Source organism: Aricia agestis, chromosome 10, assembly GCF_905147365.1.
Source record: "Aricia agestis chromosome 10, ilAriAges1.1, whole genome shotgun sequence".
NCBI classification, from domain to species: domain Eukaryota; kingdom Metazoa; phylum Arthropoda; class Insecta; order Lepidoptera; family Lycaenidae; genus Aricia; species Aricia agestis.
Window position 1 is genome coordinate 16,155,860 of NC_056415.1, and position 17,744 is coordinate 16,173,603.

Here is a 17,744-nt window from a genome sequence, read left to right on the forward strand (position 1 = left end):
AAAATTACTAAATAAATAAATATCTCCCTACTTGATCACAGTAGGTTAACCAAATTCGGAGAAAAAGTAAAGTATTAAGTGCTTGTTCAATTGGTATATACAAAATTAATGTTACTTGATTAGTTTTTTTTTAATTAATTTTTATGCAAATTTTTGACCCGGAAAAACGCCAACTTTGACACTCTTTAAAAAAATAACTACAAAGAATATCGATCTCGGAGTTTTACTCTAATGTTTATATAGCTATCAACTATAGTATTTTGAAAGAAAAACGCGGTGAAACAAAATCGAGGTTTTTATCACACTGTGCACTGGTACGATCTGTCACACATAATCGATGGCACGGGCTAATACTTAACTCACAGACTTCGGATGTCGATGCAGTGCTCTCCAGTCAATTGTTGTCTGCTCGAGGTTTCCACGCACATGGCTCGACGCACTTGTGAGCCCTCGAACGGAAACGATGATGGTAGAAGCACAACCAGTCGGGGCTCTCTGGATTCCGGCGAGATGTCGACGGTGTCGGGTCACGAGTCCTCTTCCTCGACGCAGAGCGCGACCGATTGCCGCCAAAACGCTGCTGACGCCGATACCTCTGCTGAGATCCTGCCATGCCTGCCAGCTTCCTGCTTATTTTGGCTATCTCGGCCATCAGCAGATCGGTATCCCTCGAACTAGTTGACGACGGCTGCGAAGCGACTTCACTTACGTGCACTGCTCTCGTCGTCTCGAAGACCTTGTCCGCCACAGCTGCCAGGTTATCTAAATCCTTGGTGTCGGAAACGGCCAGCACAGCACGCACTTGCGGCGGCAGATGGCCCTGCCAGAGGATCTTCAGGGTGTCATCCGGAACCTTTCCTTTAGCCAGCTCCCTCATACGTCGTAGGAGCTGCGACGGCTTCTGGTCCCCTAGGTCCATTTCGCTGATGAGCTTCTGCAGCTGCCTGCTCTCGGACTCTTCATAGATAGCCAGGAGACGCTGCTTCAACGAGTCAAACTTCTTCGTGGCGGGCGGATTAGTCAACAAATCCGAGACCTGCTGTATGGCGTCTTTAGAAAGCTTGGAGACCACGATATCGAATCTAGAGTCGTCTGCTAATTTTTGCGGTGCCAACATCGCCTCCACTCTAATAAACCAGATGCGAGGAGCATCTGTCCAGAATTCAGGGATCTTGCTTGTCAATGTGATTGCTGCTAGATCACCGGACGGCGCCTGCACGGTAGATGCGGCGGTCGGCGGAGGAGGTACGGCACCCGGTAACCCTGCGCCTTGCTGAGCCATCTTTGCGGTTCCACAAAAGTCCACGAAAACCGTTAGTCACTCCCGAGTTCTACGCGCGTATACCAAAAACGACACGCGGCACTCCACCACCACGTTGTTTGTCGGGATAACGAATGTCGGGGTCACCACTGTAAGTACTGAGCGGGGTGACTGGAATTAAAGTACGGTGGAGTGCATGAGACGTTTATTGCAATCAATTGTTAGTACGTGACTGACTAGCCAACAGCACAAAATATAACATTTAAAATATAACATAGTATAATAATATATAGACAATATAAGGTAACATACAGTAGGACAATGTCGATAGACAGTGTCGCTACAAGGAGAATATATTTGAGATCAAAGTGGCCTGTACAACAAAACGCCAATTTCATATGTAAGGAACTAATACTCGTATTATTATAGATCAGGCTGTTGATGAAGAAGAATTAGCCTACAGGAACTAGGCCTTATTTTAACAGATATTTTTGGTGGGATACACTTTTAAACGAGCTTGAATGCCTAAAAATAAAAATGGGAATTTTGAACCTAGCAAAGCCATATTAAAAAAAAAAATTGATTTTACGTTCCAGCGTTAACAGATGCTACAGACGCCGCCGAAGTCCTCAAACATTGTCTAGACAAGGATGACATTTACAAGTTTCTACAACCTATTTCTGGCGAAGGAAGTTTGTTTAATACAGGTAAATACGTGTGGCACTCGGGGACTGCTGCGGTAAAGCTATTGCATAGCATTTTTTATCAACTTACGCAATTATAATTCGTATACGTCTAGTCACACGCACACAAACACCGTGTCGGTCTGGCAACGGTCGAAGTGGGGATGTTAGATTTTTTCGTTACGGAATTACTTGATTCGATCGCCGCGCTTAAACACAGCAGTATAAGCCATGCAATAGTCTAAAATACCAGTTATTAATATACTATTTCTCATGAGAATTATAATACAATGCCTAATATTATGTTTATTTGGTCTGTTACAGGTAATTAGGGAACAGAAAAATATTATAATAATATATCTTATAGTAAATATTATAATAAATATGAGTATTTGACCATTATTTAATTTTGCCTGTTGTTGTGGCCCATAATTTAATAATAAAAAAATCCGATCCCATTCCCAACCTTGCCTACGGGATTTTGCTGTTTTAATTCAGCATAAGCGGCATTTCTTTAGGTCAATTTTGAATTAAGAATAAGTAAAAACATAGGATTTTGGTGCGATCTCGGCAACGCGGCAAATGTATGGTCAAGGTCGTTTGCTCGGGGGATGGCCTTAATTCGCTTAAAAGAGACCAGTTTTATTTCAGTTTTATTTCATTACATTCACTTTACGTCCTTATACTTACTGTATAAGGACGTAAAGTGAATGGATTTAAGAGCTAATGATAGAGGCCCAGCAGTAAGAAACACTTTAAAAGACAAGGGCACTAACTGTCAAAAGGTTTCCAGAAACAAAATTGAGATCTATCACATTATTTGCAGAGTATGCCGTGGGTAAAGTTCGTAGGCAGGTATTCTTGCCGTCCTACACTCCGGAGAAGTTGTCCATTTACACTGACCCCATGTGGCGACAGAGTGTCCGGCTGACGGAGGCTCTCGCACCGTATGCTGGCAAAGGACCCTTCCGCATTGAATATATCTTGGGAGGGTTCTGTTTTGACAATATTATTGGTGAGTAGTTGAGTACTGCATATAAGGCCGATTCTGACCTATTCCTTTACTACCATAATACCACCATAATATTATTATAAGCAATTATTATTTTTTAACAAAAAATTGAAAGCGACTTCCAAGGTAAAAACGATATTCTTAAAACGATCTAAAAAGTATGAAATAATTCTTATTCTTCATTAATAATAATAATATCTATGGACGCTTCACACCACGTCAGTCTGGCCCCGTGCTAAGTACCTAAAGGACTTGTGTTACAGGTACCAGACAACGGAAATATATTTAATACTTTTATACTATACATATATTTAAGATTTTTATTATATCATACACATATTTAATACACATCCAGACCCGGGAACATTGAAAACTTTTTGTTCCGCGGGATTCGAACCCGCGACCCCCGGCTTGAGCTACCAACGCGCTCACCACTGAACCACAGAGGTCGTCAAATTCTTCATTAGTCCCTTTTTTCAAAGTGCGACAAAACCTCAACTACTTCTGCACCCAATTTTCATTCAGATTTTGAAATCGGTACCTGCTCAGAACCTTTATGCTCAGAACTGAGATCCTTGACGTAGAACTTATGTCAAAGTTCGTATGCACTTATTTGCAACTTATGTCTGAGTTACTAGAAACAACATCTGTCTTAACCACCACGTGTGTTTTAATAAATTTCAAGAATTTCCCTCGATTGCTCATCAGATTTAATCATCAGATCGTCATCTTCGTAATCATTGTACCAAATTCGGATAATACCCTATACATTTTTCTCCAGGCTGTATCTCAAGAACCGCTGCAGCTAGACTCCTGTAATTTTCACAGATTGTGTATTTCTGGTGCCGCTATTACAGCAAATACTAATAAAATCGGCCAAGTGCGAGTCGGACTCGCGCACGAAGGGTTCCGTACCGTTATAGAGCAAAAATAGGCCAAAAAATTGTGGTTTTTGTATGGGAGCCCCCTCTTTAATTCTTATTTTATTTTATTATTCTTCAATATTGAAGTATACATATAATTAAGGCCTTTGTGAAAATATCAAGTGCCTACCTGTTGCTTTTATTGATATCGAGCAAAAAAGGCCGAAAAAATCACGTTTGTTGTATGGGAGCCCCTTTTAAATATTAATTTTATTTTGTTTTTAGTATTTGTTGTTATAGCGGCAACCAATATACACAATCTGTAAAATTTTTAGAACTCTAGCTAAAGCGGTTCTTGAGATACAGCCTGGAGACAGACAGACAGACGGACAGACAACGAAGTCTGTCCGTCTGTCTGTCGAATAGGGTCCCGTTTTCACCCTTTGGGTATGGAACACTAAAAACAAAATAAAGTTAATATTTAAGAGAGCAAATAACCGTAGTTTGTCAATACTAGGGAGATGCTGATGTGCACTATGCAACCGGACTTGAAACGTACGTGTGGAATTTGATCCGTACGCAGAAAAACGAACGTATACGGTAGCTGAGTGTTTTGTCTACCGATTCCATGCATTCGGATTTCCGAATACGAAAAACGAATTTTGTAAATCGCATACGCAAAACGTGTGTATGCGGCTGGCTTATGAGTTATGCTTATGACTTATGAATTACTAGCTGTTTGACCGAGCTTTGCTCGATATTCGATAAAACACGAATAAAATGTCATTTTCTAAAGAGGATTCCTAGCTAGATCGATTTATCGCCCCTGAAACCCCCTATATACTGAATTTCATGAAAATCGTTGGAGCCGATTCCGAGATCCCAAATATATATATACAAGAATTGCTCGTTTAAAGATATAAGATATCCTCCTTACAGGGGCAGCAGATATCGAAGAATTAAGAGACGAATTTAGCTCGGCGCAGATGTCTTTCTTTTTCGTGTCATGCCTTCGACTGGTGGTCCAAAGGTGGACCAGCCTGTGGATGCAGACGGACTTGCTGCACAGGCTGTCCAGCAACCACAGAGAAATGGATAAGCTGTTGGCTTCACTACATAGATACGTATATAGGGTAAATAAATCTCTTGTATTACAAATAAAAAAAAAAGCTGTTGGGGCAGGCCTTTGCCAAGAGGCACACAGAAACGGAAACCGCGCTACCGACTGAAAATTTAAGTTTGTAATTGTGAAAATTAATGTCTTGTTCATAATAAAGGCTTATTATAAAAAAATACAAATAAATATTAAAATTCTGGTAAAAATGACTAGATTTTTACATAAACTTTAGAGCGAAGAAAGCATACAAAACGAACAGCAAATAGAGAGTTCTTCATTCATGTGTGAGTCAAACTACGATTGTACTATCAGAAAAGTTGCTTCATAGGCAAATGGCGGATATCTACGTAATTTGGAAAAGATATGTCAAATCCAACCGATAGATAACGACGATGACTGTAGCCGACGAAACAACGTAGGCCACCATTTGCCTATGAATAAATTTCTCCGATGATACAACCAGTGATCAATCACGCATGAAAGATATAATTATATAAGTAATGCAAATCAGCTGCGTAGTTGTTTATGTACTTGCAGTTTTTGGCCGTGCGTTTGGCAACGCCGCGCAGTAAGCAACGCAATTTTTTCTTTATAAATATTGTTTAGAGTTTGCTTTGTGTTTTTAAGAATAATATTTCTAGAATTCCTACATTTAAATATATTTTATAATTAATTATGTGGAGAATATATTTCTTTGTTGCAGGCACAAGAAATTCGAAGAAACAAATTAGCAAAGTTTACTTCACAACAAACAAAAAGTAAGAATCTAAATATACTATGTATATTATATTATAACTCAAAGGTGGCTGACTGACTGACATAATGTAATAATCTATCAACGCACAGCCAAACCACTGGACGGATCAGGCAGAAATTGGGCATGCAGATTGCAGGTAGATGTTGTAACGTACAGCCTACAGGCATCCGTTAAGAAAGGATTTTGATCAATTCTACCCCCAAGGGGATAAAATAGGGGATGAAAGTTTGTATGAAACTTTGTCAATTTTAAACCGATCGATCTGAGACTTTGATACCTTAATAATAATAATTAATAATACTTCTTAACGCGAACGAAGCCACGGGCAAACGCTAGTTAATAATAAGAAGCTGGTTTAATTAAGAATGACTTAAGACCTCCTTAATATAAAAACAATAGTGAATAGGGAAAAAATCGGCCAAGTGCGAGTCGGGATCGCTCACGATGGGTTCCGTACTATTACAGAGAGAAATCAGAAAGTATGCAAAAAATTGTGTTTTTTGTATGGGAGCCCCTCTTAAATATATATATTTTTTTAATTTTATTATAAATATTTAAATTACAAATATAATTAAGGGTTTTGTGAAAAAGTTGCCATTATGTATTGATTACGAGCAAAAAAAGACAAAATAATATTTTGATTTTAGTATTTGTTGTTATAGCGGCACTAGAAATACACAATCTGTGAAAATTTCAGAACTCGAGCTGATATCTGTCTCCAGGCTGTATCATAACATACAGGATAGGGACAATAGGGTCCCGTTTTTACCCTTTGGGTACGGAACCCTCAAAACGCAAAGATCGGAGCGGAGGACGCTACTAGAACACACACACACACACGCACACGCACACGCACACGCACACGCACACGCACACGCACACGCACACGCACACGCACACGCACGCGCGCACACACACACACACACACACACACACACACACACACACACACACACACACACACACACACACACACACACACACACACACACACACACACACACACACACACACCCACCCACCCACCCACACACCCACCCACACACACACACACACACACACACACACACACACACACACACACACACACACACACACACACACACACACACACACACACACACACACGTTGCACACGTCATTATATCAGAATGTTGACAGAAACGTTGTCAAACGTTGATAAAACTTTTAGTTTACTGTCTGTGCTGATGCTGTCTCTACCGTGAAAACCTTGCAGTAATATTCTATGTTTCACAGGTAATGTTGCCGGAGATAACGAAAAATTAAAACCTGGCTTGTTTGATAATTTGATTAACAGTAAATTAAGTAAAAAGGAGGTTTCTGAGGAAATAGCAGTTATGTTTTCCGCATCGGACGAGTGTGGCTTAGCCATTTCCGTTGCTTTGAAGCTTTTAACTATGTATCCGTCCGTACAAGACAAAGCATTCGAAGAGTGAGTATTTTTATACTACTAGCTGACCCGGCAAACGTTGTTTTGCCATATAAACTATTTCTAGTATCAATACAAAAAATAGATAAAAACCTATTTAGACTACAGGCCCATGTCGAAAATGGATGGGTCATATGAACCACCTGTAGCCTTAGCACGGCCACCAGTAGAAATGCGAAAGTATGGACAAACTGTTGAGATAAACTTAAGGTAGCGTTCCGATCTTTTTTCGTTCCCAAAAATTCTATTAAAATGCCACTTTATGACAGACTATAGTCCTAAAAATTCAAATAATATCCTACTCTATGACATATACTATACGTGGGAGAGCCATGCTTCGGCACGAATGGGCCGGCTCGACCGGAGAAATACCACGTTCTCACAGAAAACCGGCGTGAAACAGCGCTTGCGTTGTGTTTCGCCGAGTGAGTGAGTTTACCGGAGGCCCAATCCCCTACCCTATTCCCTTTCCTACCCTCCCCTATTCCCTTCCCTTCCCATCCCTACCCTCCCCTATTACCCTATTCCCTCTTCAAAGGCCGGCAACGCACCTGCAGCTCTTCTGATGCTGCGAGTGTCCATGGGCGACGGAAGTTGCTTTCCATCAGGTGACCCGTTTGCTCGTTTGCCCCCTTATTTCATTAAAAAAAAAAAAAAGTGGCATTTTAATTGAATTTTTGTCGGTCGCGATTGGGCGCGGTAGAGATCGGAACGGCACCTTTAGTTTATGTCCACAGTTTGTCCATACTTTCGCATTTCTACTGGTGGCCGTGCTAAGGCTATATAGTATTATATATCCCATCGATCGTGGAATAACGAGACACAATAGCTTATCTATTGTTATCGCGGCTGGAGGCGGCCGCTTAGGGCTTAATGAAATATAGGACGATATTAGACCATAAAATAATAAGATTTAGCACTTGTAAGCTGTCCATTTGAGTGCTGGTGAGAATTCAAAAGTGCATGTAGGGTGGGTACATTTTGGCCATAATTTATGATCCTGTACGGCATTTTTACCATTGATAGACACATGAAAAAAAATAAGAAAGCCCGCAGAGCCGTATAAAAATGATGCGCCAATAAGTCGGCATTTTAATTTTATTTTCTGACAATTTCCATGGTTTTGGTCATTTGATTCTTAGATACGGCATAAGTTTGATACTGTTTGAATACAGCTCCGAATCAATTATTCCGCAACGCCGTACAAAAATAATGCGACAATGGACAAAAATCGAGGGTTACAACCCCCTCTTTTCCAGTGGTCCGGGGGGTGATTTGAATCAACATAAAATCAATTTATTTTAAAAGTATCTTATGCATAGATAATATTTTTTTGCATGCCGTACATTTTCGTTGGTCCAAAGGTTTGTAGGAGAAAAAAAAAACTCAAGCAAAAATCCATAGAAAGCAATGTAAGAAAAATCCAGACAACGAAATATATCGATTTTTTTTTCAAAAAAATAGTTGTTTTATTAGGGTTCCGTACCCAAAGGGTAAAAACGGGACCCTTTTACTAAGACTTCGATGTCTGTCTGTCTCCAGGCTGTAACTCAAGAACGGTAATAGCTAGAGATTTGAAATTTTCCCAGATTAACAAAATAAAATAAATATTTAAGGGGGGCTCCCATACAACAAACGTGCAATTTTTTGCTTATTTATCAATAATGACTATGGGTAAAATGTTCACAAAATACTCAATTTCATTTTTAATTTAAAAATCAATAATAACATTTTCAAAAAAGAAATAATTAAGGGGGGCTCCCATACAAAAAAACACAATTTTGCTCTATAATTGTACGAAACTTTGCATACACTGCATCAAAATGTACGGCATAATTTTTTCCTAATTTATTTATCTTAATACTATTTAAGACGAGGGTAATATTTAGAAAGATGCTTTATTTTATTAATCTATGAATATTTAAAATTTCAGTTTTTGTATTTCTGTTAAATTTTTTTAGAGCAGTTTCTTTTGAACGGCGATACTACATAATTATTGTATTTTACAATATCATATTAAAAATAAAGTTGCCGTACAGATTCAAATCTTACAGCTTAAAAAATCAAGTACCAATTAAGATTATTATTCAAATGGACCAATATTTTTTTTGACGGCATTATTTTTAATAGTACTTTTGAGTGCTAAAACAGTGTTCAGAACCGAAGCCGTACTGTTTCAAATCACCCCCGGACCACTGGAAAAGAAGGGGTTGTAACCCTCGATTTTTTTCCATTGTCGCATTATTTTTGTACGGCGTTGCGGAATAATTGATTCGAAGCTGTACGAGTATTCAAACAGTATGAAACTTATGCCGTATAGAATCAAATGACCAAATTTACCATGGAAATTGTCAGAAAATAAAATAAAAATACCGACTTATTGGCGCATCATTTTTGTACGGCACTGCGGGCTTTCTTATTATTTTTCATGTGTCTATCGATGGTAAAAATGCCGTACATCCTGTAGTGCATTTTTACCTAATAAACAAAACATAATATACTTAATCAAAATGTACCCACCCTACATGCACTTTTGAATTCTCACCAGCACTCAGTTGGACAGCTTACAAGTGACGGCATAGGGCTAAATCTTATTATTTTATGGTCTATTATCGTCCTATATACGTCCCCAGGTGGTTCGTATGACCCATCCATTTTCGACATGGGCCTGTAGTCTAATTCTTAGGCCTAACGAATGTTCATAATAGGTTGGAGAAAAGTCTTTTCGCATTATAGTATGTATGAACTTATCATAAAATCTCTTGGACTATACTAATTGTATCTGGCTGATTTTGGTATCATTAAAAAGTTTTAATTTTACAGAAGACAATAACATTTCAAATTCAATTTAGGTAAATGTGAGATTTTCATTTTTTTTTTCTTAAATTGTTAAAATTAGTGATTCTAATTTTTAATGAAGAAATTCGATATTTATAACCCCCGACAAAAAAGAGGGGTGTTATAAGTTTGACGTGTCTGTCTGTCGGTCTGTCTGTCTGTCTTTCTGTCTGTGGCATCGTAGCGTCCAAACGGGTGGACCGTTTTTTATCTAGTTTTTTTTTTGTTTGAAAACCGACTTAATCGAGAGTGTTCTTAGCTATAGTTCATCATCATCAGCCTGCTCCGTGCTGGAAAATCGCGGTTTATCTGGTTCGTGAAGGGCCGATTAGCAACTTGCAGTCGTTTGGTGGGCTTTATATTTTGCATTCTAGTTCGTGACATTTATAAATATTTACACATTAATGGAAAGTTGACCTGGTGCTGCAGCATCACCTAGTAATCAATAGGATACCCAACTCCTCACCAATTTAGAGCAATGGTTTCATGTTTAGGCTCATTTTAATTGCGACAATTACTAGTAAGACGTAGATAAACAGTACATTTTTGCATGCTGCTGCGGCAGCATCACCTGGATTATATAGGAGCCGAGCTCTATATGAACCCAAAGTGGAGGTTTCATGTTTGGACTCATATTGACGGTCTCATCCAAAAGGACATTCCTAGATGGTATTCATTGGGATATAAAATGATTCTGTTGATAGAAATTATTCTGCACTAATTTCTTCAACACTTTTATTTCATGCTTTTTATACCAACACAATGAACTTGTGTTGGTTTAAAAAAGCATGACATAAAATTAAATTAAGAAATTTAAAAAACCCGCGCCAGTAATGAAATAATATATTTTACTGACTTTAAGTTTAAATAATTCCTAAGTGTAAAGTGATATTTTAGTCCATAATTGTTGTCAAGGTGTCTCGGGGGACCGCTAATGTAGATGTTCGATTTCACATAACAATAATAGTTTAAGGATCAGTTCACAGTGAACCGAATAGAGACAATCAGTGATATGGCGATACAAAATGCAAAAGACACTCTTGGCGGTCCCCCGACATACCGTGACAACAATTATGGACTAAATAAAATATCACTTTACACTTAGGAATTATTTAAACTTAAAGGCAGTAAAATATATTATTTCATTACTTTTTAAAGTTGTTTGGCGGGGGTTTTTTAAATTTCTTAATTTAAAATGTTATTACAAAAAACCGGCCAAGTGCGAGTCGGACTCGCGCACCGAGGGTTCCGACAGCTTAAAGGTATTATAGACCTGAGTATTTGGTATGAATTTCAATTTAATACCTCTACGCGTTTATGAGGAAATGGGTAGTAAGTTTAAAATTATTAAAAAAAAATATATTATGTGATGTAACTAAAAATTTATGGTTTTCGTAATTTTTCCTTTATCTATGCTATAAGACGTTGCTTCGTACCAAATTTCAAGATTCTGAGTTCACGGGAAGCACCCTGTAGGTTTTGATTCCCTTGCAAGTGTCGAAAATTTGCGGCATAAACGGCTGTATCTTTTGATTGCGTTGGCTTAGAAGTTTGATTTTTTCACAGCTTCAAGGGACAGTAGACCTGAGTAATTGATATAAATTTCAGCTTCATACCTCCACGCGTTCCTGAGAAAAAGGGTCTTGACAGACGGACGGACGGACAGACGGACAACAAAGTGATCCTATAAGGGTTCCGTTTTTTCCTTTTGAGGTACGGAACCCTAAAAAAGGTAAAAATGCAAAAAAAGCCGCGAGAAAATTTTGTGATGTTTATGGACTTAATGCAGTATCTGTGACAATAGCGCAAATTTGGTTTTTAAAGCGTTTTCAATCCGGAAATTTTGATATCAAAGATGCACGTCGCTGGTCGCCCTGTTACGGACAAAACCGATGCCATTTTTGAAAAAGTGGAGCAAGATCGGCATACTAAGTTACGATGTAGCTGAAGAACTGGGGATTGACCACAAAACGGTTTTGGCGCATTTGAAAAAAGCTGAGTACACAAAAAAGCTCGATATTTGGGTGCCTCATGAGCCTACTGAAAGAAACCTAAGTGTACACATTTGTGATTCCTTATTACGACGTAGTGAAATCGAACCATTTTTGAAGAAGCTGATAACTGGTGATGAAAAGTGGATCACGTACGACAAGAACGTGCGAAAAAGATCATGCTCAAAGGCCGGTCAGGCTTCACAGACTGTGGCAAAACCCGGGTTATCGCGCAACAAAGTGATGCTGTGTGTGTGGTGGGATTGGAAGGGCATTATTCATTATGAGCTGTTACCGCCAGGCATGACCATCGATTCTGGACTATACTACGAACAACTGATGAGATTAAAGCAAGAAGTTGAGAGAAAGCGACCGGAATTATTCAACAGAAGAGGTGTGGTTTTTCACCATGATAACGTTAACGTTATCATGGTGAACATGAACACCTCTTCTGTGTGAGAGTTTAGTGTGAGGTCTAGACTTCACACATCTTTAGCCACTCGGCAAAAATTACGGGAGTTTGGCTGGGAGGTGTTAATGCATCTGCCGTATAATAGTCTTGACCTTGCACCTTCAGATTTCCACCTGTTTCGGTCGCTGCAGAATTCTTTAGGCAGTGTCAGGTTGACATCACAAGAGGACTGCCAAAACCACTTGTTGTAGTTTTTTCATCAGAAGCCCCAAAATTTTTATAGCAATGGGATCATGCCAACCAATGTGGCATTTACCAACAATATGGCAAAAAGTTATCGAACAAAATGGTACCTATATACTTTAGTCAATTGTATAGTATGTCCAGAAAGTGAAGAAATTAAAAAGTGACAACATCGTAGTGTCATCCCTTTGAAATGAATCTAAGAAAAAAGGGCAAAGAAATTACACTACGATATTGCCACTTTTTAATTTCTTCACTTTCTTGACGGACTATAAATAAACTTTTCAAAAAAACCTTTTGAATTTTTATATAAAATGCGAAGAAACTTTTTCCCGAACCTAATATACAAAATTTCATTAAAATCGGTTAAGCCGAGACTTTTATATATTAGATTGTACTATACTGATTTTGGTAGAAATTGAAGTTTAAGAATAAAAAAACCACTATATTTTTGCACTATCCATTATATTGTTTTAAATTCGTCCAAAAATAAAGAGAAAATAATTTAAAGCAAAGCAAAGAAAATAATTGTAGTTTTAAGCTGTATTTTTTAACATCTACCATCGAGGAAATTGATTCCTAGGCGGTTGACAGACCAACGTCATTTAATGGTTACAGTTCGACAAGGCTTTAAATGAATGTGGAGATAAAGGAACTAACGCTGTTTTCATACAAATACGTCATTTTTGTCAGTTCTCCTTTACCAGTAGCGCCCATTGACATATTCATTTAAAGCCTTGGAGCCTACTATAATTGTGATCTATCCACGTGAACTAACTATAGTCTGTCAAAAAAGTGAAGAAATTAAGAAGTGGCAACATCGTAGTGTCATCCCTTTTTTCTTAGATTGATTTGAAAGGGATGACACCACGATGTTGCCACTTTTTAATTTCCTCACTTTTTCGACAAAATATGTAACGTAGGTCCCCCATCTGTCTAGGAATCAACTTCTCTGATGGTCCATAAATTGTATATTAAAATATGTATTATAAATAATTTCGATTTTTTTCAGGCTACAAAATGTTTTCGCTGATTCAGACCGACCATTTGTGAAAGAAGACTTGACGAGGACGCCCTACCTGGATATGGTTATAAAAGAATCGCTGCGGATTTTCTCAATCGTACCTTTCATTTTACGAAAAACTCATACTGACACCAAACTACGTGAGTATACTGTATATTTTAAAGTATTCTAAAAAACATTATCAGGGCGAGTAAAGTGAGCCCTAGTATCCTCCCACAGGCCACAACCTGTACAGTACCATCCCACAGGCCACAACCTGTACATTTTGTAGTACACTTTACGGAAAAACTATCACGCCTATTGATTTGTGCTTTAACATATTAATTTTTATTAATAATATTATCGAAAAAAGGCGAAAAGACACATCTACATAATATTACTTATTAATAATAATTATTATGTAGATGTGTTATCATCAGTCAGAGGTGTTAAGACGCGAGGCCTCACAAACTACAAATTTCGGATTTTTGCTAGTCTACTCATTTCCATGAAGTTAAAAAGTTTGCGTCACAAATTGTCCAATACAAATGTACAAAAAAGTTTATTTAAAAAAAAGTTAACAGCTAACTCTATACAGTGGACCCATACACACTCTTAAGTATTATCACTTAGTTTTGTTACACCCTGTATAATATAAGAGACACATACACACCCTATACTGTATATTTATATTTTAAACAGCATGTGGGAGAGTGATACCAGCTGGAGCGGGCATCGGTATAGCAATATACAGCGTGCTCCGGGATCCGAAGTACTGGGGTCCTGATGCAGATCACTTCGACCCGGAGCGGTTCCTGCCGGAGCGAGTGGCGACTGTTCCGGATATTGCCTATAAACCCTTCAGCTATGGACCGCGGAGTTGCCCGGGTGAGTGAGATAGATACCTTAGTATGAAACCGCCATAGACCACGCGCACCTGGCCAGCGGCCACACCATACTTTCGATGGCCGCCGCGCTGCGACTTGGCCGCTAGTGCGCGCCTGGGCTATGAGTTAGAGAATAGACTAGAGAAGGACATAGAATTGAGATACTTACCTAAGTTTTGGACCATAATAACAATGTTTTTTTAAACTGTCCAAAAAAATCACTCCCCTAAGGCTACTTACAGATGACGGCACGCGTCAACGTCAACAACAGTGCCGTTCGTCTGTAAGAAGCCTAAGAGGGGAGTGATTTTATGGATATAAGTAAACATTCCCTGGTCTTCCATAAATATTTTGGGAATAAATTAGCCTAATCGGTTCAGCCGTCCTCGAGTTTTAGCAAAAATAACAAAATTTCAAATTATTTTTTTTGTAGTTCTGGTTCTAGTTATGGTCCCCACATGTACCCCATGGTTCAAAGTATGAGACAATGGACACATCATAATATTTTGTTTTAACGTGTGACTCTTTTCTTATTTTCATCCACATCGATGTCTGTTTGACTCAAATATAATATTATGTAACAAGTAACAACAATAAAATAACACAACAATAACAATGTATTTATTAACAGTAATATTTATTTATAGTTGTCTCTTTCAGGTTACAAGTTCGCACAGAACGTAATCAAAATAGGTCTGTGCGCGATACTGCGGCGGTATAAGGTGGTGGGCACACCGGCAGCCGGCCCCGTGCCTCATATAGCTACAAAGTACGAAATCGCCCGAAGACCCGTCGATGATCACATCGAACTCGTAAACAGAAGTTAAACTGATGCAGAATACTGAATGTATCTAAACTTATACACTTGTGTAACTAATTTTTATTGATATAATATATGATATAATACTCTAGGAGTTTTTTTGCGATCTCTCAAAGGCTGCCTTCACATTAAGTCGCCAGTAGTGCGGCAGCAGCACGACTTCTATACCAAAGAGAGTCGCGCGGCTGTCGCGTTGCTCTTTATATATAAATAATTATAATATAAAAGTCGCGCTGCTGCCGCACTACTGGCGATCTAATGTGAAGGCACCCAAAGGCTTTTGTGAAACAATAAATTTGTCAGGAAACTATGTCACTATGGAATAAAAGGTACAGCATTCGCCCTCCTAAAATCTTACTTGTCAAATAGAACTTAGAGGGTTGAGATAAATGGTAAATATCTGCTGGTGATAAAATTAAAATGGATGTCCCACAAGGGTATTTACTAGGTCCATTTCTATTTCTTATTTATATAAACGACTTGCCATTCTTAATTAAAGAAAAACATGCGATAGTATTTTATATATAGTATAGCTGTATTTTTAGGTATAACTCCAAGTTTCAGTGGGCCTTCGCCCTCATATTGTTGCGTTGGTCGACAGACTCAGTTCAGCAGCATATTATGCGATAGTAAGATTAGACAATTTTCAGATGAAGCAACAGCACGTCTAGTGTATTTTAGTTACTTTTATTTCAAGACGTGAGTCATCCACTCACTATTTATTATATGTGGTGACTTCGGTTTCGTGAGAATACTTCTCACGAAACCGAAGTCACCGCATATAAGCATATGCTACCAACAAGTAAGATTTTGCACCGAAGTATACCTGGTATACCGTGGTTCGGAAGGTGCTGAGAGAACTCCTGATTCTTTATAGATACAAGTTTGGGAGTTTCGTCGTTGTTTTAAGAACGGAAAGTATATGCTACTATGCAAATTACATTCATCATCATCATCATCATCACTACCATTTTAAATCGGACCAGTAGTTCCTGAGATTAGCGCGTTCAAGCAAACATACTCTCAAGCAATATTAGTATAGATTTTTTCAATTATCGCTTGACAAACTCGAGTCTCGATCTAAAAGACTATGAAAAGTACCAATAACAGGGTCATTATAGGCTCATAAGTCATAACCATGGGACGATGTATGGTATCATCGTCAGATAGCTAATTTATCTATATACTACGATAATTACGAACTACTGGAGCAATTTTTATGGCAATATTTGGCACAGATATAGAGTAAACCAAGTGAAGGGAGTAGGGACATAAGAGCTATTTTTTATGGGAAAATGTACGGTTTCCGTAAAATTCCTAATTTACGCGGGCGAAGCCGCGCGGGACATCTAGTTTTGTAATAAATGTAACTATAAACAATTATTATTACTTTTATTTACGACTTCAAGAAAAGGATCGTCCTCTACCCTCATTTTAATTGATTTAAATTTAATTATTTAATTTTAATACGATTGTTCAGCTATTATATATACAAATAAAATAGCTGAAAAAAAAAAGTAAGTATATACAAATAGCTCAATATTCACATTGTAGAGGTCTACATGATATTACTGAATACAGTCCATTGGACCATTGCACGTGTTTATTGTATTCAAATGATGTTTCAATGTAGAAAAAGATATCGATAAAATATAGTATATAATAAGTTGTCACAGCCGACTGGTTTAAATAGCCGTTCAATCAAACAGCTAGCCCTTTGACTGAACAACGCCAATCACACGTCTAGCTTTTTAATTGAATATTTAAGTCGCTCAAAACGTTCAACACTACAGACACTCCAATTTGATTTAAAAAATTTTCTTTTTAATATTTTTTTTTTATATGTGACAATTGAAAAGCCGCCGTTTGATTGAATTAGTTCAGCTGCGCTCACCACCGCGGCGCTACGTGCGTTTTGTTTACAATATGGCGTCAACTATTACCGGTGTTTTGTGGTTGTATTAAGATAAAGATTTTTGTAAATATACGTTACAATTATTATTAAAGAGACAAAAATTATGGGGCCATTTAGGAGTGAATCAACATTTAAACTATTATTCGAGGAGAATTTACGGGATTATGAAATGCATCACCATGGTACCTATAGCAATTTTGTAGTGCCCAAAATATGTGTGCAGCACACAAGAGCCTTGTCTCCTCCTCTACCCTCATTAACCAGATGCACGAACGACCGACACGAAGTTAGCGAGTGGTCAGGCGCAGGACCGACTTTTAACATGCCCAATGCCCATGCACTGCCCATCCGACGCATAGCTATCTTTCTTTTCAGACAATCAACTTTTTTTTCACTGTCGATAAAACGCCTCGTACGAGTCACAACACTATAAGTAAATAATTATAATAGTATAAAACAATTGTGCAATAAAATTATAAATTAAAATTATTT

At 38.1% G+C, this 17,744-nt stretch overlaps 2 protein-coding genes across 2 annotated transcripts; one reads left to right on the plus strand and one right to left on the minus strand.

Annotated features, from left to right (window-relative positions):
• Positions 1-394: 394 nt before the first annotated feature.
• On the minus strand, positions 395-1,282 carry LOC121731232. Its single transcript, XM_042120588.1, has one exon. It carries the CDS (start codon positions 1,280-1,282, stop codon positions 395-397), a length of 888 nt encoding a protein of 295 aa, XP_041976522.1.
• A 175-nt stretch (positions 1,283-1,457) lies between these two features.
• Positions 1,458-15,344, plus strand: LOC121731234 (cytochrome P450 6B1-like). Its single transcript, XM_042120589.1, has 7 exons — positions 1,458-1,485; positions 1,858-1,968; positions 2,771-2,959; positions 4,759-4,921; positions 13,640-13,791; positions 14,333-14,518; positions 15,178-15,344. The coding sequence occupies exons 1-7, from the start codon at positions 1,458-1,460 to the stop codon at positions 15,342-15,344; spliced, it is 996 nt and encodes a 331-aa protein (XP_041976523.1).
• The last annotated feature ends 2,400 nt before the right edge of the window (positions 15,345-17,744 follow it).

Bases quoted from the DNA above. Each gene is read 5' to 3' on its own strand.
- LOC121731234 (XM_042120589.1), top strand. From the start codon at position 1,458: ATGAGACGTTTATTGCAATCAATTGTTA. The intron at 2,960-4,758 runs GTGAGTAGTTGA...TCCTCCTTACAG, and splicing joins CTGTTTTGACAATATTATTG to GGGCAGCAGATATCGAAGAA. The intron at 14,519-15,177 runs GTGAGTGAGATA...TGTCTCTTTCAG, and splicing joins TGGACCGCGGAGTTGCCCGG to GTTACAAGTTCGCACAGAAC.
- LOC121731232 (XM_042120588.1), bottom strand. From the start codon at position 1,282: ATGGCTCAGCAAGGCGCAGGGTTACCGGGTGCCGTACCTCCTCCGCCG.